Consider the following 23859-nt stretch of genomic DNA (forward strand, 5'->3'; position numbering starts at 1 on the left):
AGCGAGACCCTGCCTTTAAATAAGTAAGTAAGTAAGTAAAAATTGACCTAGGACTTCTTGGAGATATGGCCAGATCTAGGGTAGGCAAAGTACAGAATACTACACCCAGAATATTACGTAAACCTGCAACAAAGTTAAATAAACCCAGGTAAAATACCCACGCAGATTCTGGAAGTGGGCTAGGGAGGCTTGAACTTGAAATCCTAGAGAACTCAGTTACCTGGAGCATAGTTTAAAAGGGCCGTATGGGATATGGGTGGGGCCCACAAGAGGGGGCCCTTAACGAGAGACTCTTCTGCCCAGGTCTGAGGGCCAAAAAGCTTCTACAACACATGAAACCATTTAAGCATTAAGTAACACTCCAGATTTTTTGCAGTGCTTTTGTTGTGTTCATAATTTAAAACAATCTCTAAGGCAGAATTGAATTACAAAATTAAAAGCAGTGTGTATAGTCTGCATTCAAAGAAAGATAATGTGGGAAAAGAAGTAAAAGGTGGCCCCAGGGAGGAGCTATGGTTTGTACGAGACTTTGAAAACTACAGAAAATTTGGTGTGAGAGAGTTGGGAGGAGAATATGAAAGAGATACTCCATGGAAGGACATGGGGGACACATAAGCAAACAAATGGGATGAGGGAAAACCATGGTAAGCTTTGAGAGACAATAGTGAGATCAGACTGTCTAGCAAAGAGGACTTGTGTTGCATAGGTTGAGTTGGTTGGAACAGAAGCTTGATGCAGTGTGAACAAGAGATTTCTGAACCTTGATTTTTCTCATCTGTAAAATGAGTCAAGACTTCTATGTCCACCTCTCAAAATTATCTTGAAAAACAAATGAGCTAATGTATGTGACAGCAGATTTTCAGCAGTGAAGCGCTGTACTGGTGTAGGTTGTAATGAATTTTGAATACCAAGTTGAGAAGTTTACAGTTGTGGTAGTAACTTTTCAAATAAGCTCCATTCATTGAGAGCATTGTCTGTTTGGGACTTTCCTTGGCAGTTCCTGTGATCATTTACAATACAGGATAATGTCACTATTTCCCCCTAAGTTTTCAGTGATGGAGAAGAAAGTACTGAGTAAAGGGCCTTATAAAATTTCTTTGGTTTCCATTTCTATAAAAGTATAATTCAAGATCAGATATTTCCCTGTGAGGCCTCTCTGGAATGTGTTAAGAGGCATTGTGGAGGTATGTAAGGGCTTTAACCACATTAGAAGCTTCTGTTCATAGAACAGAACCTGGAAAGACTCCCCTGATAGTGCTGCAGAATATCAGCACTGCCGGCTCACGTATGTGTGAGTGCTTCTGGCACCTAGCACGCTAAGGAAGACCCGTACACTATTTATCATATCTATCCTCGGATTCCAGTAATATTGTACTATATGCCTGTCATCCTTTGGAGAAAGAATATATTCAGCAGAAAAAAACTCCAGTCTTTGTACTGGGATCATCAATTCAGTCTCGGCACAGCTGGGAAATAGTTCAACTTGCTCCTCAAAGTGCTATTTTTAGCTGTTTCCAAGGAGATGTTCAGCATGATACTGATAATTGCATTACTCTTAATTTGCACAGTCTGTGGAGAGGGAAGCAGCAGTTCTTTTTCAGTGTTTACTACTCAGTGGGCCATTGGGTTGTGAGTTATCAGTTGAAACAATGGGATACCTTACTTAGAGTAATTGACCTCAGCTCACACCTATAATCCTGGAACTTTGGGAGGCCAAGGCAGGCAAGTCATTTGAGGCCTGGAGTTTAAGACCAGCCTGGGCAACATGGTGAAACCCCATCTCTACTAAAAATACAAAAAATTAGGCAGGTGTGGTAGCGCATGCCTGTAAACTCAGCTACTCAGGAGGCTGAGGCACGAGAATCACTTGAACCTGGGAGGTGGAGGTTGCAGTGAGCCAAGATCACACCACTGCACTCTAGACTGGGTGATGGAGTGAGAGTCTGTCTCAAAAAATAATAATAATAATAACCTCAGAATTACATTCTGGAGCCTTTCGCTTGGCTAGGTCAACTTTCAGTCCTTCAAGTTAGAAAGACAAGATGAGGGCTGGGCACACTGGCTCACACCTATAATCCCAACACACTGGGAGGCTGATGTGAGAAGACTGCTTGAGCCCAGGAGTTTAAGACCAACCTGGCCAACACAGTGAGACCCCATCTCTACTAAAAACAGAAAAAAATTACCTAGGGGCAGGCAGTGGTGCTTGCTTATAGTCCCAGCTACTCAGAAGGATTGCTTGAGCCCAGGAGTTCAAGGTTACAGTAAACTCTTATGGTGCCACTGCACTCCAGCCTGGACAACAGAAGGAGACCCTGTCTCTGAAAATAAAAATAAAGACACGGTGAGTATTTCTCAAGCTGGCTGCTCCGGCTGGCCCTCAGCACTAATTCCTTTCTGAATACTTGGGTCTTGGCTTTGCCCATTGGGAACTTGATGTTATAAATTTCCCAAAGAATGATTGGTCTCCTGAAACATGAATACACATACTACACGCTTACTTCACAAGAGCCTGATCTGGCAGTCTGATTGATTCATCTGTGTCATAGAAGATTCCTAATGAGTTGGCTCAGAAGAGAAGATTATAGATCAGAAAGTAGCTTAAGATTTACAGTTAATGCTAAAGAAATTGAAAACTCCTAAAGGATGGGCATTAAGCTCTAGTAACTTGATGATTTAACCCCTCTATGAAGAATTTGTTTCTTAAATAACTGTTAACTGAATTTGTTATGTTGTCTTCGCTCACCAGCATCCAATACCCCTTCCTATTTGGAGGAATTCTCTTGTGTTGTGATCTTATTGAGTGGCAGTACCCCATGTCTCTCACTTCATGCTCTGACAACCAAGGCTTGTGATCGATGCTTCATATATTAGATGCTTCTGACCAAGACCTTGAATCTAGATTGAGTGAAGCAAAGAAAATGGAATGGTTAGAGTTGATTTGCTACCATCGCAGCCCTGTCCTGGCAAGTCTTTCACTAAAAGACACTCATGCATTCTGCTTCTGCTTCTTGACAGAGCCTTCCTGAGTTCTACTTGCTTTCTTTTTTTTTTTTTTTTTTGAGACGAGTCTTACTCTGTCGCCAGGCTGGAGTGCAGTGGCACGACTTTAGCTCACTCCAACGTCCGCCTCCCAGGTTCAAGCAATTCTCCTGCCTCAGCCTCCTGAGTAGCTGGGACTACAGGCATGCGCCACCACATCCAGCTGCTTTTTTTTTTTTTTTTTTTTTTGTATTTTTAGTAGAGACGGGGTTTCACCATGTTGGTGAGAATGGTCTCGATCTCTTGACCTCATGATCCGCCCTAGTCTCCCAAAGTACTGGAATTACAGGCGTGAGCCACCATGCCCAGCCGAGCTCTACCTGCTTTCTAAGCCCATTCTTTAAGCTTCCCATTGATTCTGTGAGCGCTGATGTCTTTCCAGTGAGCCTGCCCCCTAAAGTTTTTTGCTTAAGATAGTCTTTTGCTTGCATCCAATAACCCTAATCAATACAGTAGAGATCATTACAATCCAAGCATCTTTCTTATGGGTAGTACTAGGTAAATATGGCCATGTTCTTATATTTTATTTTTTTCTGAATTCCTTTAGAATAGCCCTTCCCTCAGATACATTATATCTTAAAATGAATTTTTATGTGTATCTGCTATGTGTCTGGCACATAGTACGTACCATAAAAATTAGATTCACTCTATACTTACCTTTTAGTTTCTTCATTGAGATTCGTCAAGTGCTGTGTTTAATCCGCAGTGTAATAAGAAGACATTTGGGAAATACCCAGTCTCATCAATAGCATATTGACAAATCTTTTCCAGAGAAAGAATATTTTTACTTTGGTTCCTGTATTAGTCCGTTTTCACACTGCTATTAAGAATTGCCTGAGACTGGGTGATTTATAAACAAAAGAGGTTGAATTGACTCACAGTTCCACATGACTGCAAAGGCCTCAGGAAACTTACAATCATGGAGGAAAGTGAAGGGGAAGCTGATGGTTTTAAAGTGTGGCACTTGAAAAATCAGTTCTCATGAGAGTGAACTCACTATCATGCGAACAACATGGGAGAACCCCGCCATGATCCAGGGTCCATCCCTCGACCCGTGGGGATATTTGGGTAGGGACACAGACCATATCAGTTCCTAATGCTAAAAAGACCAGTTGTTTAGGTTCCAGGCTTCTCTTGTGCATGAAATACCCTGCTCACTGTATTTCCTCCCTTTGAGATTACTTAGTCAGAAGCTTCAAGAAGGAAGATAGAACTCAGCACAGTGGTGTGCACCTATAGTCCCACCTACTCAGGAAGCTGAGGCAGGAGGATCACTTGAGCCCAAGAGTTCAAGGTTATAGTGTGTGTTGATCACATCTGTGAATAGCCACTGCACTCTAGCCTGGGCAACATAGCGAGACCCTATCTCTTTAAAAAATAAAAAGGGGGGACTTTGGGAGGATTCTCTGTTTTTGGGGGTTTTGTTGTTTTTATTTTAAAGCACTGTCAAAAGGTGGCAGGCAGGCAGACTCTTCTGGTTTGGCTTGTGCCAGTTATATTGTTAAGATGTTCCAGAAGAAAGTGCACACGCTCAGCATGCGCCTACTTGGCTTTGGAGGAAAATATTCTCTCAGCCTTTGTATATGATGAGTTTTTGGCCATCTGTGTGAGTTTCTGTGTTGTTTGAATAAGCTAAGAAAAGACAGACTAATTTATTTAGGTTTCTTCACATTTTCCTGTGTTAACCTGCTAACAGTATACTGCCCTAACCCTACAGACATGGCTTGTCCCCGCGAATGTGCTCTCCTAGCATACTGTGTCTCCTTCATGACACAAACCATGAAGGGTTCTTATATTTATAAGGATTAAAGTACTTATTTCACAGAAAATAATAGCTTATTTTTTATTGAGCCCTTATTTGCTAGTCACTGTATGAGCAGCTTTACATATATTATTACATTAATCCATTAAACAGTAGTCCATAATACTATTAAGGCTTCATTTTTTAAATGAAGAGACTAAGGCTCAGAAAGATTCTGAAACTTGTCCAAGGTCACATAACTAGTAAGTACTGGAAGCTAGAATTTGAATTTACACTGGTATGTACACCAGTGGGTATGTTATTTAGTTTCATTTCTGAGTAAGTAGAAATTAAGTGATACTATAATTATCATTCCGTGCAAAAGCCAGAAACATAGAAAGCAAGGGACATGCCAAGAAAACCTACGTTTTTTTGTTTTAAACATCAAGAATGAAATTGATGGTCATGTGTTTTTTTTTCCTCTAACACTGTACAAGGTTTTAGTGAAACCGATCCAGTTCTCAAAAGTCAGACTGTTGCCTATTAAATAGGCTTGTGTGTAAAGAAAGCTCACCTTTTTGTTCACTTATAATAATATTGTGAGAAATTATGTAATTCTCCGATCTCTTTCAGAAAAGAAGAGAAGAGAGCACTAGACTAAAGGAGGAGGGAAATGAACAGTTTAAGAAAGGAGGTAAGATAACTTTCAGCACTGATAATCTGGTCATCTTGACTCTTCATCCTGTTATAGAGTCTGTGAAGAAATCCCAAAGAACATTTGAAGAAACCCCAAAACCAAACTTCACAATACAGTGTTCCTTCCCAGTACCTTGGCATTTTGGATTTTTAACCAGGCCAAATTATTCATCTGATGGTGACAAGTTACCATTTGTCTCTTGGCACATGCATGGTCCTTCTGTAATCCACTATCCGTTAATCTAGAATCAAGGGTGAAACTCTTGAGCTCATGCTTTGGAAAACACTAACCTGGAATGTTAAAAGGTTATGTGCTGCATTGCTGTAAAAGCAGAGTCCCCGCTCCTCACCTGCTGTGGGGCTGTAAAAGCAGGCCTGACTGCTCTGGTACGGCCTAGGGCTGCCTGTCCTTTGGTTGCTCCTGCTTGCTTTCTTTTTTTAAATTCTCCAAACTGCTTCAGAAGGGTTGCTCTTTCATGTGCCATTTTCTTTGGATGCCTTAAGTAGAGAGATTCTTCATGTCCTGCGTTTTCTACATTTGCTTAGAAATAAGTTGGTGGGGTTCATTCTGATAATTTGGGGTAACTAGTTGATCTTAGAGCAAAAGTCTTCTGTCACATCTCAAAGTATATATCCATCAGAAATCTAGGTGTGTTAAGATTTTTCCCCAGTTATTTTCAGGTTTTTTATTTTTTTCTTTTTTTCCCCAAAAGTTACCCTATTATCTGATTTCAGATTTTAATTTTTTTTCTTCTATTTCCTGGTTTAGTAATCATTAATATTTTTTTCTAATAGAATAAATACTTCTAATTTTGAAAGCATATTTTTTGTATGTTAATATTAAATATTTCAAACCTGAGAAAGGAGTACATAGGCAATTTTCTGTTAGTATCCTGACCATAATTCTCTTTTTCGCCATTTTCTCTTTTAAGGTCTTGATTTAAATATTGATTTTTACATTGTTCCTTTTAGCTCTATCAAATGTCTCTCTTCAAACATTTCACAGATGCCGTTTTAGCCAGGTTGACTGTATGAAAGCACAACAGATTTAATTAAAACAAATATACTTTTTTTCTTTATCTCAGGCCATGGATCCCAGAGTTTAGTCTCTTTCCTCTCTCTAGTTCTCTAACCTCCTTTGAAAACTCCTTTCTGAATTGCCCAGCCAAATGAAAACTGAATATTGAGGGAATGCCAGGACTCCTGAGTATTGAGGGCTTGTCGCTGACAGCATGTTCAGCTGTCAGTTCACCAAGCACAGTCTGTGAGGTTGGCACAAGTGAGCACTGTTCCTTTAAAGAGAGAAGAAAGGAGGAAGTGATTTTTACTGCCCCGGACTTAATAGACTATGACCATCTTTTAACTCGAAACCTTCATCCTATGAATGGAAAACAGTGCTTCTGAGATCCTGCGGAATATAGTAGTATCAGGAATAAAATCATAATGACCACACATCCTTTATCTTATCATCCTCAGATTATATAGAAGCTGAAAGTTCTTACAGTCGAGCCCTTGAAATGTGCCCATGCTGCTTCCAAAAGGAGAGGTCGATTCTGTTTTCAAATAGAGCTGCAGCAAGGATGAAACAGGTATGTATCTTTGACCTTTTCTTTTTAAAAAGCACATGGACTTGCAGTCTTTTCATACCATAGTTTCTCTCCAAAAACTAGCATAGAGGTTGCTGCCTCCCTTTTCCTGCCCGTATATGTTCCTGATGTAAAGGCCACAGGGAGAATAGAAAATCTTTTGAAAAACTTGAGTGAGATTACTGTTAACATTCCCCGTTAAAGTAGCTGAGTGAATACTTTCATGGAAGGAGGGCTGGCAAGTTTTTTGCTAAACTAGGGCAGGTTAATGAAGCAGTGAACCAAGCAGTGCATGTCCTAGAATAGCTCTAGATCCTTATTTTAGGCCTCTGGAATTCTAGATAAACATGCAAAGGCACAGGGAAACACCAGTGAAAACTCTGGGCTTTAAAGCATCTTTAAAGATGGTTATTCCTAGGATTCTGACTTTTCTGTTCAAAGTATGGACACTTGGAGAAATCTCCAACAGTTGGGATAAAAGGTACCCCTAAATGCAAAATAGGTGTCAAGGAACTTTAAAGACATTTTGTATTTCCAAAGGATTGAGAACCTAGTATAACAAGGTGAGTGTGGAATAAGTGAGAGTACAAATATATTTGTTTTATACCGTGATGGTATTAAAAGTTAGATTTGGGCCAGGCACAGTGGCTCATGCTTGTAATTCCAGCACTTTGGGAGGCCGAGGCGGGCGAATCACGTAAGGTCAGGAGTTCGAGACCAGCCTGACCAACATGGTCAAACCCCATCTCTACTAAAAATACAAAAATTAGCCAGGCATGGTGGTGAGCCTGTAATCCCATCTACTCAGGAAGCTGAGGCAGGAGAATCTCTTGAACCCTAGAGGCGGAGGTTGCAGTGCACTGCACTCCAGCCTGGGCGACAAGAGTGAAACTCCGTCTCAAAAAATAAGTTAGATTTGTTTCTGATTTGTCTGATTTTCCTATTTAGTCTTCATAATCGTTGGATTGAAATGGGAGTGGTTTGTTTTTTTTTTTAAACAATACCACTTTTAAAACTATGGCTACTTACATTCAGAGTGCAAAGGATAGGTTATTTAACATAGCTTTAAGCAACCATGATGCTGACTCAAGATTGGGAGTGGCAGTTTTTTCATTTGTTTAGATCAGATATCTGTTTGGATACTGTCTGAAATTCTCAAATGCCTCTACTACAGTCACTTTAGGTGACAAGGTTTTTTTGTTTGTTTGTTTGTTTTTGAAAGGCCCCAGGGCAGGGATGGGGGTGTGTGCTTGAATGCTTGGACATGCAGAAAGGTTACGGGTTTTTTTACCGGAACTTGTATAGGATTCAACAAAGCGGAGTGTTTTTGGACTATTTCATGTGGCATGAGAGAAGAAATAATTTTAGAGTATACAAACCAACATTTTGTATCAGAGAAAACAAAACAATTGGTTTAAGTTTATTTAAAACAATATTCTTTAATGTATCCCACCAGCAATCAGAATTAACATCTAACAGTTTTTACACCTACCTGGAAAATTCTCATCTTTTGGATTTGCTTCTCCATTTTGCCACATTCTTAGACTGGACATTGTCATTGTGAAATAGGATCAAGGATGCGCCTTCAGTATCAGGGGAAATGCACCATACCCAGTTGGTTCCTGGGATTTGGGATTCTTTGTTTCCACAGTTGCCCAAGTTATTGATATTTCTAGGTTTGGGCTGGCATAAATAGTCTGGTTCTTGAGTTAAGAAAATATATGGTCTTGCTAGTAGTTTGTCTGTCACATCTGAGGAAAACTCAAAAGAGCATTGCTCTATGATTGCTTCCTGTTCAAAGAATAGTTTTGTTGGTGAAGTTTTCTGTTCTTTTAAGTTGCATTCTTTTTTTTTTTTTTTTTTTTTTTAATGAGATTGGAGTCTCGCTCTGTCACCCAGGCTTGCGTGCAGTGGCATGATCCCAGCTCATTGCAACCTCTGCCTCCTGTGTTCAAGCGATTCTCCCGCCTCAGCCTCCTAAGTAGCTGGAATTACAGGTGCCTGCCACCACACCTGGATAATTTTTGTATTTTTAGTAGAGACGGGGTTTCACCATGTCGGTCAAGCTGGTCTCGAACTCCTGACCTCATGATCCGCCCACCTTAGCTTCCCAAAGTGCTAGAAAGGCATGAGCCGCCGTGCTGGCCTTAAGTTGCATTTTTAATACTTTATGAAGACTCTAAAGTGAGAGACTTGATAACTTCTAGGATTAGTGCCCTGACACAATTTAAGGAGCATGTTCTAAGTTTTTCAAGGAAATGATGGTTTAACTGCTTTAAGAGGTAAAGACGAAGAATTTCTGAAAGGCAGGTTTGCAAGCTTAGCATCCCTGACTTAGTGCCCCTGGCCACACTTCACATTTCATATCTGGAGAGAGAAAAGGTAACCTGGAGTTAGGGCAGAGTTTCAGCTCTAGGTCTTGCTAGCTACACAAGAGCAGAGCCCTAAAAGAATAGGTTCTCTTTTTCTTTTTTTAACTACTGTCCTTATATATTATATACATTGTTTTATATGTATAGTTAGATTTGTTTCTCCTTATATATTGTGTACATTTTTGTCCTTATGTATTATGTATATTGTTTTATATAGATAGCTACCTATATATAAAAATTATGAAAGAATGGTAAAGTTGTGATTTGTTTTTTTCACACACTCCACTTTGGGGACTACCATTGTAAGCAGTAGACAACACCTGGGTCTTCTGAGGTATTAGTAGACTATGAGCCTCAAGCAAAAGTTTCTGCAAGAAAATTCCGTAATTCCTTGGTTTGAAGAGGACAGTGGATAAGATGCACTACAGCTTAATAATCACTTCTGGGCACACAAAGAATACCACCACAACAGCTGTACACATAAATTGTAAAGATTTATTTCTATTTCAGAAACTGTGAAATTATGTGTCTTTGACTTACAGAAATGTGATAAGTTGGAGAAATACTGACATATAAAGTTATACAGATTTCTTTAAAGGACTTCTTAGAGTTTTCAATACTTGAATTGGTATGCTGAACATTGGAAGAGAAATAAAAAAGGTCCCAGATGACCCTGAAACCTTTTTTGTTTTGTATATTGTGGTAAGATACAGATAACATAAAGTTGGCCATTTTAAAGTACAGTCGTGAGTCACTTAACAACAGGCATACATTCTGAGAAATGTGTTATTAGGTGAGTTCATCATTGTGCGAACATCATATACTTACACAAATCCAGATGGTATGGTCTACTACACACCTAAGCTATATGGCATAGCCTATTGCTCCTAGGCTACAAACCTGTACAGTATGTTTCCGCACTGAGTACTGTAGGCAGTTGGAACACAATGGTAAGTATTTGAGTATCTAAACAGAAAAAGTGCAGTACAAATGCAGTATAAGATATTTTTCAAATGGTGCATCTGTATATATAGATATATACACACACACACATATGTGTACACACACACATACATATACCGTAAATACCATGAATGGAGCTTGCAGGACTAAAAATTGCTCTAGGTGAGTCAGTGAGTGAGTGGTGAGTGAATGTGAAGGCCTACACTATTGGACATTACACTATTGTAGACTTCATAAATATGTTACATTTAGGCTTCACTAAATTTATTTTATTTTTCTTTAATAAATTCACCTTGGTTTACTGTGCCTTGTTTTCTTTATCAACTTTTAAATTCTTTTAAACTCTTTTGTAATAGCCTAAAACATAAACATGTTGTACAACTACAAAAATATTTTCTTTATATCCTTATTTTCTGAGCTGGGGCAGTATCTTGCTCTTTTGCCAGGGCTTGAGTGCAATGGCATTGTCATCGCTCACTACAGCCTTGAACTCCTGGACTCATGCAATCCTCCCACTTCAGCCTCCCAAGTAGCTGGGACTACAGACCTGCACTACCACGCCCAGCTAATTTTGTTTGGTTTTCTTTTAATTTTTTTTTTAATTTTTTAAGAAATGGGGTCTTGTTGTGTTTCACAGATTAGTATTGAACTCCTGGCCTCAAGTGGTCCTCCTGCTTCAGCCTCCCGAGTCACTAAGATTATAGGCGTGAGCCACCATGCCCAGCTATATCCTTATTCTATATACTTCTTTCTATTAAATAGTGGTTTGTTTTTTCTGTTTTCTTTTGTTTTTCACTTTTTAAACTTTTCTGTTGAAAACTAGGATGCCAATACACACAGTAGCCTAGGCCTACACAGGATCAGGAGCATCAGTATCACTGTCTTCCACCTCCACATCTAGTCCCACTGGAGGGTCCTCAAGAGCGGCACATACATGAAACTGTCATCTCCTATGATAACAGTGCCCTCTTCTGGAATACTTCCATACTTCCTGTAGGACCTGTCTGAGGCTGTTTGATGATAAACTTTTTGTTTTAGTGGAAGGAGTGCACTCTTAACATAATAAAAAGTAGTGTATAGTAAATACATAAACCAGTAACAGCCATTTTTTATCAAGTGTTACGTATATGTTATGCTTTCTTTTTTTCTTGGAGATGGAGTCTCACTCTGTTGCCTAGGCTATAGTGCAGTGGTGCTATCTCAGCTCACTGCAACCTCTGCCTCCCGGGTTCAAGCGATTCTCCTGCCTCAGCCTCTCAAGTAGCTGGGATTACAGGTGTGCACCACCATGCCCAGCTAATTTTTTTGTATTTTTTATAGAGATGGGGTTTCACCATGTTAGCCAGGCTGGTCTCGAACTCCCAACCTCAGGTGATCCACCCACCTTGACCTCCCAAAGTTCTGAGATTACAGGCATGAGCTACCATGCCCAGCCTGTGTTATACTTTCACATGACTTGCAGTACAGTAGGTTTGTTTACCCTGGCATCACACCAACATCTGAGTAGTAAGTTATGCCATGATGTTATGATGGCTACTGTGTCATTAGGTGATAGGAATTTTTCAGCTCCGTTATACTCCTATGGGACTACTGTTTTATACACAATCTATCATTGATTGAAATGTCATTATACAGTGCACGACTGTATACAATTCAGTGTATTAAAATACCTTCACAGTGTTATATAGCCAACACCACTATCTAGTTCCAGAACTTTTCCATCATCCTAAAAGGATACCCCACACTCATTAAGTCGTCACTCTTCATCCTGAAACTTTTTTTTATTTTCTGAAACGGAGTCTTGCTTTGTTGCCCAGGCTTGAGTGCAGTGGCGTGAACTCGGCTCACTGCAATCTCCACCTCCTGATTTCAAGCAATTCTCCTGCCTCAGCCTCCCAAGTAGCTGGGATCACAGGCACCCGCCACCACGCCTGGCTGATTTTTGTATTCTTAGTAGAGACAGGATTTCACCATGTTGGCCAGGTCTCGAACTCCTGACCTCTAGTAATCCTCCCACCTTGATCGTCCATAATGCTGGGATTGCAGATGTGAGCCGCTACACCCAGCCCTGAAACTGCTTTTGATTGAATCCTGCAACAATTTGGCTGACATTGCTCTGAAATATTCTGCAGAATATTTAGTATTTGCTACATACAGTAGGCATTGTGAGAATATTGAACACTTATTTGAAATAACTTATTTCTGTAATACAAAAATTCCTAGTTTCAGGAAAATGGACATTTTAGAACTGCAAGACGTCTTATATAACATCCAGTCCACGCTGCTCCTATTTTAAATGAGACAAACTGAGCCCTAGAGAAGGAAAATAGAGCAGTGTTAAAGAGCAGGTTATTGTCAGAGCCAGGACCAGAATTCAGTCTTTGACATCCAGTGTTCTTTCTGCTGTGTCATGCTTCTAGATTCAGAAAGTTCAATTAGTTAAATACTTTGTTTAAGTGTTTTGTATTTTTGTTTGATCAGTGGATAAATTAAGGTTTATAACTGAGACTACATGACAAGCCACACTGTGTGTCTGTAGATGGAGCATCTGTATACTTTCTGAAATATACAACTTTGGAGTATGATAGTATAACCACTAGCCAGAGAGGAGGGTAATTCAGTTATTCACATGTCAGTCATTTGCTCTGATTTAGGTCACAGAGTTTCTCAATGTCAGCATTTTAATGTAAAGTGTCTTGCAAATGTAATAGGTCAGTTAGAACAATCTTTAAAGACACTTTCAGAAAGAAGCGACTTGAATAATGTGTTACCAGGAGGCTTTCAGATCAGAGCCATCCCCACGTAAATTTTGAATTTTGTCTTGGAAGTAACATTCAGGTTTTTACGTAGTTCCTTTGAAAACCATTCTGTATCTCCATAAGCAGTTATTAGTGATCAGATCATGTCATTAAGCCTTTGGGCCATTAAGATAAAACTAGGGCAACACATATTAATACTATTTTTCTTTTTAGGACAAGAAAGAAATGGCCATCAATGACTGCAGCAAAGGTACAGCTTTGTTATCTCACTACATGTTAACATACAGGAGCATTATGTCAGACAGAGGGGCTTTGGGTCAGGTGTGCGCTTGTACATGTGTACCCTTCCTCTGGGGCCTTTCAAGAGGTAGCTTTATAATTCTGTATTTTCAGAGATACTATATAATAGTCATCTTAGAGTAACTGCTTTTGAATGGATAGTTCAGTCAGTTTCTCCTCTACTGGTAAATACATGAAGAAAAATTCTAGCCTGGGCAACATGGCGAAACCCTGTCTCTACCAAAAATACAAAAGTTAGGCAGATGTGGTGGCATGTGCCTGCAGTCCCAGCTACTCGGGAGGCTGAGCCCAGGAGGTTGGGGCTGTGGTGAGCCATGATTATGCCACTGTACTCCAGCCTAGGTGACAGAGTGACCCTGTCTCCAAAAGAAAAAAAAATTCAGTGCTATCTTGGCAACAGAACTCATGGAATAGAATTTACCTCCTGTAATTACTTTCTGTTGAGATTCAAATTGAAGATCATAGCTGCTGTTAGAGCATTTGGATCTGTGTATTTTGAGAAGGGGGACAACTGTGATGGGGGACAGTTTCTGTTAGTGAATTGATAGTCTTTTCGGGTGTCATAATTCTTCCAAACCTACTTCACATCATTTTTTTTACCCTTTCAGATTCACAGTGAATCAAGCCTTTGCTATATGATACCTAAGTTCTATTAAGATCTTATCATCCCACTAACTTCTATAGCGACACCTCAGACATAGGGTTACTACAGTTTTTTTGTGTTTTGGGGGGTTTTGTTTTGTTTTTCAAAAATTGCCTGACAGGCCAGACTGGTGTCTTGCCTCTAACCAACTTCATGTGGAGAATACACATTATCACTTTGTCTTGCAGCTTAGTCTCAGAAGTTTTTCTAGCAAATCACTATTTTTGTGTTTTCTATTTTTTTAGTTTTTCTTCTTTGGGTAATAGTTTCTGGGAGAATTATAGAGTGGAAGAGAACCTTATATGTTATCTAGATCCCCTCTTACACTAAGCGTGTATTCCCCTGCTGTTACCAAAAAAGGATCCTGATCCAGACCCCAAGAGAGGATTCTTGGACCTCTCACAAGAAATAATTCAGGGCAAGACCATAAAGTGAAAAAGCAAGTTTATTAGAGAAATAAAGAAACAAAAGAAGGGCTACTCCATAGGCAGAGCAGCAGTCAGTGTGGGCTGCTCAGTGAAGTATACTTACAGTTATTTCTTGATTATATGCTAAGCAAGGGGTGGATTACTCATGAGATTTCCAAGAATGGGGCAGAGATTTTCCAGAACTGAGGGTCCCTTTTTAGAATATATAGGGTAACTTCTGAATGTTGCCATGGCATTTGTAAACTATCGTGGTGCTGGAGGGAATGTGTTTTAGCATGTTAATGCATTATAATTTGCATATAGGAAGCAGTGAGGATGACCAGAGGTCACTTCAATCGCCATCTTGGCTTTGGTGGGTTTTGGCCAGCCTCTTTACTGCATCCTGTTCTGTCAGCAGGGTCTTTGTGACCTGTATCTTGTGCCAACCTTCTCTCTCATCCTGTGATTAAGAATGCCTTAACCTCCTGGGAATGCAGCCCAGTAGGGCTCAGCCTTATTTTACCTAGCCCCTATTCAAGATGGAGCCACTCTGATTCAAATGCCTCTGACACTCCTATTTTTTTATTTAATTAATTTGCTGCCCTCTCTACTGGCTTTCTTTTCTTTATATTTTGTATTTCCTTATAGTGTCTGAAACTGTTTCTATATTATAATATAGAAGACCACTTCTGATCTGTTACCAAGTTGGACTGGAACTAATTCTGAATGTACTGTTTTGTTTGGAAGAAGTTATTTAACCTATTTCCTTTATGTGAGGATGTGTGGGTTTGAGAAGTTTAAATTAGGAACAAGCTGCTGGTTTTCAGAGCTTCTTTCTCTGTAACCAAATGGTGAAAAAATGCCTTGTAAGCGTGATTAGCATGGTATATTGTTAGAAATAGTTCATTTCCATATGAAACAGTTTACTTCCAGCTGCAGCCCGAAGTGTAGGAGCCTTGTCTAGAAAATGAGGGAAAGGAGAAGAAAGTGCTTTCCAGCGAAAGTGTTTTCCACATTTGTTTTTGGATTTGCTTAAACTAATATTTATGTGGTTAGACATGGTCGTTATGGATACATGCATTGTATTCATAGGCAAATTACATTTATATCAATATGGTTTGTTTGTATCGAGAGCCCCCGACATCCCCCACCCTCCACACACACACACACACACACACACACACACTCTCTCTCTCTCTCTCTCTCTCTCTGTCTTTGTCTCTGTCTCTGTCTCTCTCCCCTCTCTCAATTGATAAACCTTGGCAAAGAGCTTATTTCTGAGGTCATATTGGAGCTCCAGGGTTTTCATCCTTGACATAAAGTTTAAGTTCATTCTCACCTCAGTCTCCTAAGTAGCTGGGACTACAGGTGCACGCCACCACACCCAGCTAACATTTTTATCTTTTATTTTTTATTTTACTTTTTCAGACAGAGTCTCGCTCAGTCGCCTAGGATGGAGTGCAGCGGTGCCATGTCGGCCCCCTGCAACCTCCGCCTCCCAGGAGGCGATTCTTCTGCCTCGGCCTCCTGAGTAGCTGAGACTACAGGCACATGCCACCACGCCCGGCTAATTTTTGTATTTTTGGTAGAGATGGGGTTTCACCATATTGGCCAGGCTCATCTCGAACTCCTGACCTCGTGATCTGCCCACCTTGGCCTCCCAAAGTGCTGGGATTACAGGGGTGAGCCACTGCACCCAGCTCAAGGTTTGGGGTTCTTTCAGAAAACCTTCTCCTGACCCAATATTACCCTTCAATTGCTATACCATTTATCTGATCCCTTTCATTGAAATAATTGTCTATACTTGGCTGTCTCTACTTAGTCTTCCATTTTCTCCTTACTTCACTTCCATGGAGCATTTGTTTTATCTATGCCATTGAAACCCATCTTGTAAAGGTCATCAACAGTTTCATCTTGCTCAATTTAGTAGTTGCTTCTCTAGCCTAACTTTACTTGACCTTACCTGCATTTAATACAGTTTATCATTCCTTTCTCCTTTAAAATTCTCTCTCTTAATTTTAATGAAGTCTATTTGTTTTTTCCCTGCTTTGTTGGCTGTTCCTTCTTACTCTCCTTTGTTAGCTTTTATGTCAACCTCAACATTTTGGAAGTCTCTAGATCTTAGTCCAGCATGGGACCCTCTTCTCTTGTTTTCCCTCAGTATTTTCTCCCTAAGTGATCTCATTCAGTTCTGAAGCTTTAAATACTATCTATAAATTAGCACAATGTAGCCATTCCACCTTGTGTGTGTATTTCAAAAACACATTATGTTATGTTTATGTTATATACCATAAATATACACAATTTTTATTTGTTGTTTTAAAAGTTAAATTGACAAGGAAAATGCATGGATTATTTAACCTAAGAAATCAGAGCAACAGGCCGGGCACAGTGGCTCACGCGTGTAATCCCAACACTTTGGGAGGCTGAGGCTGGTGGATCACGAGGTCAGGAGTTCAAGACCAGCCTAATCATTATGGTGAAACCCTGTCTCTACTAAAAATACAAAAATTAGCCGGGCATGGTGGCGCATGCCTGTAATCCTAGCTACTCAGGAGGCTGAGGCAGGAGAATCACTTGAACCCGGGAGGTGGAGGTTGCAGTGAGCCGAGATCGTCCCATTACACTCCAGCCTGGGTGACAGAGCAAGATTCCATCTAAAAAACAAGAAATTGGAGCAACAAAAATGCAATTAAGGGAAACAAAAGGAGTATTTACATAAAGATAAAAGCCAAAATTAATGAATTTTTAAATATAAAACTAATAAATACATGCCATCTGTATGGCAGAGTTTCTGTCTTCAGCTCTGACTTCTGCCCTGTAGTCTAGTGTCCTGTATCCCACTGCAAAGTTGTTCTTTCTGCTTGGATGTCTGGTAGGCACCTCAGATTTAACGTGCCCAGCCCCCATACACACACAGAACTTGCAGTTCATTTTTTCCATTCTAATAAATGGCATTGCCATCCATTCCCTTGCTTAAGTTAAACCCTGGGAGTCATCCCTGATTGTTCTTTCATGCCACATGGCTAATTAATTAATTAGCAAGTTCCGTGGGCTCAGATTTAAAGACAATCTAATCCAGCTGCTCTTTTCCATCTCTACTATTTCCAGCTTAGACCAAGCCAACATCTTCTCTCATCTGGACCACTGCATTAGCTTTCCAGCTGATCTCACAGCTTTCAGTCTTGCCCCAACCCCCACACTACGGCCAAAGCAGTCCTTCAAAAATGTAAATCAGACAATGTCTGAAGCTTGCTTGAAAACTTTCCAGTGGCTTCTCATCACACTCAGGAAAAAGTCCAAACTCCTTTCGCTGGCCAAGAAGGTCCTCCATGGCCTCACATTTCAACCTCTGGTCCCCAGCCTGGTAACATGCCAGAGTTATTCTTGTTGGTCCCTCTTCCTGGCACACTCCTCCTTAGCCTTTGACGTGGCTGGCCTGTCTCACATAGTCCCTCTTCATATTCTGAGACCACTTTCTGAAGTTACCTCATTTCTCGCTTCACTTGCATTTACATGACCTTGTTTTATTTTTCATTCTAGTACTATGACTATTGAAAGTATATACCTGTCTACTCTTGCCTACTAGAATAGCATAAGGCTTCATTGAGAACAAAGACTGTGTCTGTCTTGTTTACCACTATAGCCCAGACATATACCAGGAAGCATGAATTTTAAAATTAAGGATAGATTATGAGAAAAGAAAAAAGTTCTAGAGCCAAGACATTGGGGTTTTTTTGTTTGTTTTTGTTTGTTTGTTTTTGTTTTTGAGACAGTATTATCGCTCTGTTGCCGGGGCTGGAGTGCAGTGATGCAGTCTCCACTCATTACAGCCTCCGCCTCCTGGGTTCAAGTGATTCTTATGCCTAAGCCAACCGAATAGCTGGGATTGCAGGCCCACCCAGCTAATTTTTGTATTTTTAGTAGCGATGGGATTTCGCCAGGTTGCTAGGCTGGTGGTCTCAAAGTCCTGACCCCAACTAACCTGTCTGCCTCAGCCTCCCAAAGTGCTGGGATTATGGGCGTGAGCCACCACCGCTGGCCAGCACTGCTTTCTAATAGAAAAAGAAACAGCTCGGAAGAAATGAGAAGAAATGCGGTATGTTGAACCAAAACATAGCAAAGGATTTTTAGAAGGGCAGCTGATGCTGGATGAAGGTAAAGATACTGTGCATCAACCACCTCATAGTGCTGGAGCAGTAGTTTGAGGGTTGAAGGAACAGTGAGGATTTAACTAGAAATGTAATCTTAGTACTCAAGACCTAGAAAAAAGAGAATGATAAACTCTGCCACCAGACTGGTTTCCCTTAACTCTTTAATTTGTATCTTCAAATTATCTCTCACCCAGCCTGGCCAACATGGTGAAACCCCATCTCTACTAAAAATACAAAAATTAGCCAGGCGTGGTGGCGCATGCCTGTAATCCCAGCTGCATGGGAAGCTGAGGTAGGAGAATCGCTTGAACCTGGGAGGGGGAGGTTGTAGTGAGCCAAAATCACACCACTGCACTCTAGCCTGGGCGACAGAGCGAGACTCCGTCTAAAAAAAAAATCTCTCTCACTCTTTCACTTGAACTCTGTGTTCTGGCCTGTCCTGGACTGGGTAAATGACAAGTGGGCAAAAACCAGGACTTGGAGTATAGACCAGGATATGGCAAACTACAGCCACAAGCCAAATCCAGCCTGCCACCTGTTTTTGATAGCCTAAAAGATAAGAATGGTTTTTACAGTTGTAAATGATTGGAAAGCAAAAGAAAAATATTTCATGATAATGTGAAAAGTATGTAAACTTAAATTTTAGTGTCCATAAATAGTTTATTGGAACACACCCACCCTTTTTTGTTTACGTACTATGTGTGCCTACGGTCGTGCTACAATAGCATCACCGAGGAGTTGCGACACAGAGGGTCTGTCTGGCCCACAAAGCCTACAGTCTTTACTGTCTTGCTCTTTGTGGAAAAAGTTTTCAAGCATCAGGTATGCACTTGACAAATGACTCTTCCTTTCGTACCCTTGGAGGATGATTGATGAAGGAATCCGATATAGCCAAAGATATGTAGGCCCTTTTTCTTTGTGATAAAAATTATTTCTTCTCTTCTTACAGCAATTCAGTTAAACCCCAGCTATATCAGGGCAATATTGAGGAGAGCGGAGTTGTATGAGAAGACGGACAAGCTAGATGAAGCCCTGGAAGACTATAAATCTATATTAGAAAAAGATCCATCAGTACATCAAGCAAGAGAGGCTTGTATGGTAAAACCTAAATTTTTTTTAATATTTTTCCTTCTATTCTTTGTGTTGCTGCCCAGTGAGTCCTAAATAATCCTTTCAGACTCGGTTAAATTCCATTTCTGTGCTTTTGAGGAGCTTATCAAGATATATAGGAGGCCAGGCGTGGCTCATGCCTGTAATCCCAGCACTGCAGGAGGCCGAGGAGGAGAGATCACTTGAGGCCAGGGGCTCGAGACCAGCTCGAGACACAAAACCCCATCTCTTCTGAAAATACAAAAAATTAGCTGCGTGCGGTTGTACACACCTGTAGTCCTAGCTACTCGGGAGGCTGAGGCAGGAGAATTGCTTGAACCCAGAAGGCAGAGGTTGCAGAGAGCTGAGATCATGCCACTGCACTGCAGCGTGGGCGACAGAGAGGATCATTGAGCCTAGAAGTTGGAGGCTGCGGCGAGCTATGACTACATCACTGCATTCCATCATGAGCAACAGAGTAAGACCTTGTCTCTTAAACAAACAGGCTGGGTGCGGTGGCCCACGCCTGTAATCCCAGCACTTTGGGAGGCCGAGGAGGGCAGATCACCTGAGATCGGGAGTTCGAGACCAGCCTGACCAACATGGAGAAACCCTGTCTCTACTAAAAATACAAAATTAGCTGGGCGTGGTGGCACATGCCTGTAATCTCAGCTACTCAAGAGGCTGAGGCAGGAGAATTGCTTGAACCTGGCGGGTGGAGGTTGCAGTGAGCTGAGATTGCACCACTGCACTCCAGTCTGGGTGACAGTGTGAGACTGTCTTAAAAAAAAAGAAAAATACAAATGAATAAAAAAAGTTAAAAATACAAATATAGCACTGTAAACATCTGATATGTATCCTTTCAGACTTTTTTCCTGTATATATTTATTTGTTAAATTTGTATTGATGCCCTCCTTTAGTGTAGGCTTTCTGTTAAGACCTGGAAATAGAGCCAAACAAAACTTTTTTTTTTTTTTTTTTTTTTGAGACAGGGTCTCTGTCACCCACGCTGGAGAGCAGTGGCATAGTCATGGCTCACTGCACCCTCGACCTCCCAGATTCGAGCAGCACTCCCGCCTCAGCCTCAGCTGCGACTACAGACACATGCCACCGCACCCAGCTGATTTTTGTATTTCCTGTAGAGATGGCACTTTGCCATGTTGCCCAAGGTGGTCTCAAACTCCTGAACTCAAGCGATCCTCCCAACTCGGCCTCCAAAAGTGCTGGGAATAAGGACAGGAGTCCCTGCACCTGGCCCAAACAGAACTTCTGTCTTTATGTAGCACACCCACAAACATAAATACTGGGGGTTTTTTTTCCCCCTTTATTTAATAGGATCGTAGACATAATGCCTAATTTTATCTTATTTCCACATTAGGATTCTCGTGTTTCTCAAATTCAAAATAAAGGCAAAGGATGTTTTTTTTTTTTTTTACCAACCCTTGTTTCTCTTCTTTTCCTCAGAGATTACCTAAGCAAATTGAAGAACGTAATGAAAGACTAAAAGAAGAGATGTTAGGTAAGCTTACTTCTTACTTTCGCTTGATCATAAACAGCTAGGAACCTAGGATGGGGACATAGTGAATACTAGAGGAGGACACAACAGTTAGAAAAAGTTTCCGACTCTGCCTTTACTGTGGGCTGCAGTACCACAGGGCTACTGACTTCTCAGTTACTTTGACCCCAGAAGGGGCAGCATGGCTGAGAGAGGATATTGGCTTTTTCGGAAACCAGATTTCCTTTTTTATTTTCTTGGGAATTGTTCTTGCCTGCAAGAATTTAAGCATAATTCAGTTCCCTGGGATTATGCTTAAATGGAATTAAAAATCCTAGGATACCACCAACCTCGATTTCAGATAACAATTACATAAAAACCGTTGAGTTTCTTCATTGACTCATCACTCCTTGAGGTTCATTAGGATGCAGTCAAGATCATGAGAATTTTTATTTAGAAAATGGCACTCACAGTCCCTTTAGTGTTTGAGAACACATGAGAGGACAAGAATTAGGAGTAAAGAGAAAAAAGACTGGGGGTAGGGGTAGGGCAAATGGATTCATTTGATCCATGTTTAGTTATTTCTCGTATTTGCCAAAGCATTTTAGAGCTGGAATCAGAGAACCTCCCACGAACAATCTGCTTGGGTAAGAGGAGTGAGGGCTCCTGAACACAGACTTAAGTCTATTCCACTTGTAACCTGTCTGATATTTCGCTAGTCAGGATCTGCCATGTATTTTCCTTTATGAGTATTTTCTAAACCTGTTATTTGAATTACGTTTAATAAATTGCAATCATGTGGCCCTAAAGGAAAAATCATTTAAAATAAATTGGGCACTCACGCCTGTAATCCCAGCACTTTGGGAGGCTGAGGGGGGCGGATCAAGAGGTCAGGAGATCAAGACCATCCTGGCTAACACGGTGAAACCCTGTCTCTACTAAAAATACAAAAAATTAGCCGGGCGTAGTGGCGGGCACCTGTAGTCCCAGCTGCTCAGGAGGCTGAGGCAGGAAAATGGTGTGAACCCGGGAGGCGGAGCTTGCAGTGAGCCGAGATTGCTCCACTGCACTCCAGCCTGGGAGACAGCGAGACTCCATCTAAAAAATAATAAATAAATAAATAAAATTGGGCCTGCCTGGCATTTATGGCCTTCAGACATCAGTATCCAGCGAATGGGAACAAATTTCCCAAAGGATCATTCTGATAGCCAAGTCGATTGAGAGGAGGCCATTAACCTAGACTATCCAGAGTCTTCTGGCCCCTGCCGGCTAGAGACTGTAAAGATTGCTACTTCAGACTCGGGATAGCTCTGGAGCCCTCCCCAGATTTTCCAAAAAAGGGTGGGGGATGGGGGAGCTTTTCCCTTAATTTACTTATTTAATTAAACTTGGCCGGGCAGAGTGGCTCCTGTGATCCCAGTACTTTAGGAGGCCAAGTTAGGAGGATTGCTTGAGCCCAGGAGTTCGAGGCCAGCCTAGGCCACATGGTGAAACCCCATCTCTAGAAAAAATTAGCCAGGCACGTGCCTGCCCATAGTCCCAGCTACATGGGAGGATCAGTTGAGCCCGAGGGTTCAAGGCTACAGTGAGCGATGATGGTGCCACCACACTCTTCACTGGGCAACAGAGCATGACCCTGGCTCAAAAAAGAGAAGAGGGAAAAGAGCAAAATTTTTCTTACCTATTTTTACTAACAATGATGCTCTATTTTAGCAAAAAAAAAAAAAAAAAAAAAAGTATTTGCATTTAGTATTTGAATTTCTTGCTAAAAAAGTTGACCTTGTGAATGGCCATAGTGGATCTGGAAGGCTTTGGTCTCTTAGTCCGTTTTTTTAAAGCCAGTCCAGTGAAGGCACTGGTGCAAACTGAATCTTACTGCCTACTGTTTGTTCCAGATGGAATTAAAACTTCCATTTGTCCTTGTCTTTATAAATTCTAATGCACCAGAATTTTCTGTCTCCAAGGCTTTGAGTGTTTCTTACGTCATTCTCTTCATTTGAAAAAATTCAAATTGAATTCATTCCCTCAGTTGCTTCTAAAATGAATTCACCTGTCATTAGACTTAACCAATTTAAGTTGCTTTGTAAATAATGTGTGTTGTTACACATGTGTAGTTTGAATGGCTAGATTCTTTTCCCTTAATGAGTATAGAAATCATGAATAAGATACTGCTCTGCTCTAGGTGTTACCCCACAGTAGATAACCTAGAAGAGAGAAATCACTCTTTACATGGAATTTCAGCCCCCACAAGAGCTTTTCTGGTGTTCTTCCTCCTTGTTACAGATGAGGTAACTTTGGTTCATGTTCTGTGAGATCCCTGGAGGCTAGACATTCTGAATGCAAATTAATATCACTTAGCAGTTCCGAGCAAGCTTTTCACAGTGGACTGCATGATCTTTATGCTAGTTCCTGTTAAAATGATGACTTCTATGGAGAATAAGCAGTTAAACATTTTTTAAATCAGGTAGTGTGGGCTGGGTGTGATCACACCTGTAATCCCAGCAATTTGGTGGGAGGCTGAGCCCAAGAGTTCGAGACCAGCCTGGGTAACATGGCAAAATCCTGTCGCTACAAAAATTAGCCAGATGTGCTGGTGTGCACCTGTAGTCCCA

The 23859-nt window shown here is 40.9% G+C and overlaps 1 protein-coding gene across 3 annotated transcripts in view; it reads left to right on the plus strand.

Annotated features, from left to right (window-relative positions):
* The window catches only part of TTC1 (tetratricopeptide repeat domain 1), a 56090-nt gene that overhangs the window by 20212 nt on the left and 12019 nt on the right, over positions 1-23859 (plus strand). For all 3 annotated transcript variants that reach the window (XM_015141273.3, XM_028849079.2, NM_001266114.1), the window contains 5 exon segments: positions 5417-5477; positions 6956-7068; positions 13373-13409; positions 19613-19761; positions 21217-21271. In XM_015141273.3, the coding sequence (XP_014996759.2) occupies positions 5417-5477; positions 6956-7068; positions 13373-13409; positions 19613-19761; positions 21217-21271 (415 nt within the window).

Source organism: Macaca mulatta, chromosome 6, assembly GCF_049350105.2.
Source record: "Macaca mulatta isolate MMU2019108-1 chromosome 6, T2T-MMU8v2.0, whole genome shotgun sequence".
NCBI classification, from domain to species: Eukaryota; Metazoa; Chordata; class Mammalia; order Primates; family Cercopithecidae; genus Macaca; species Macaca mulatta.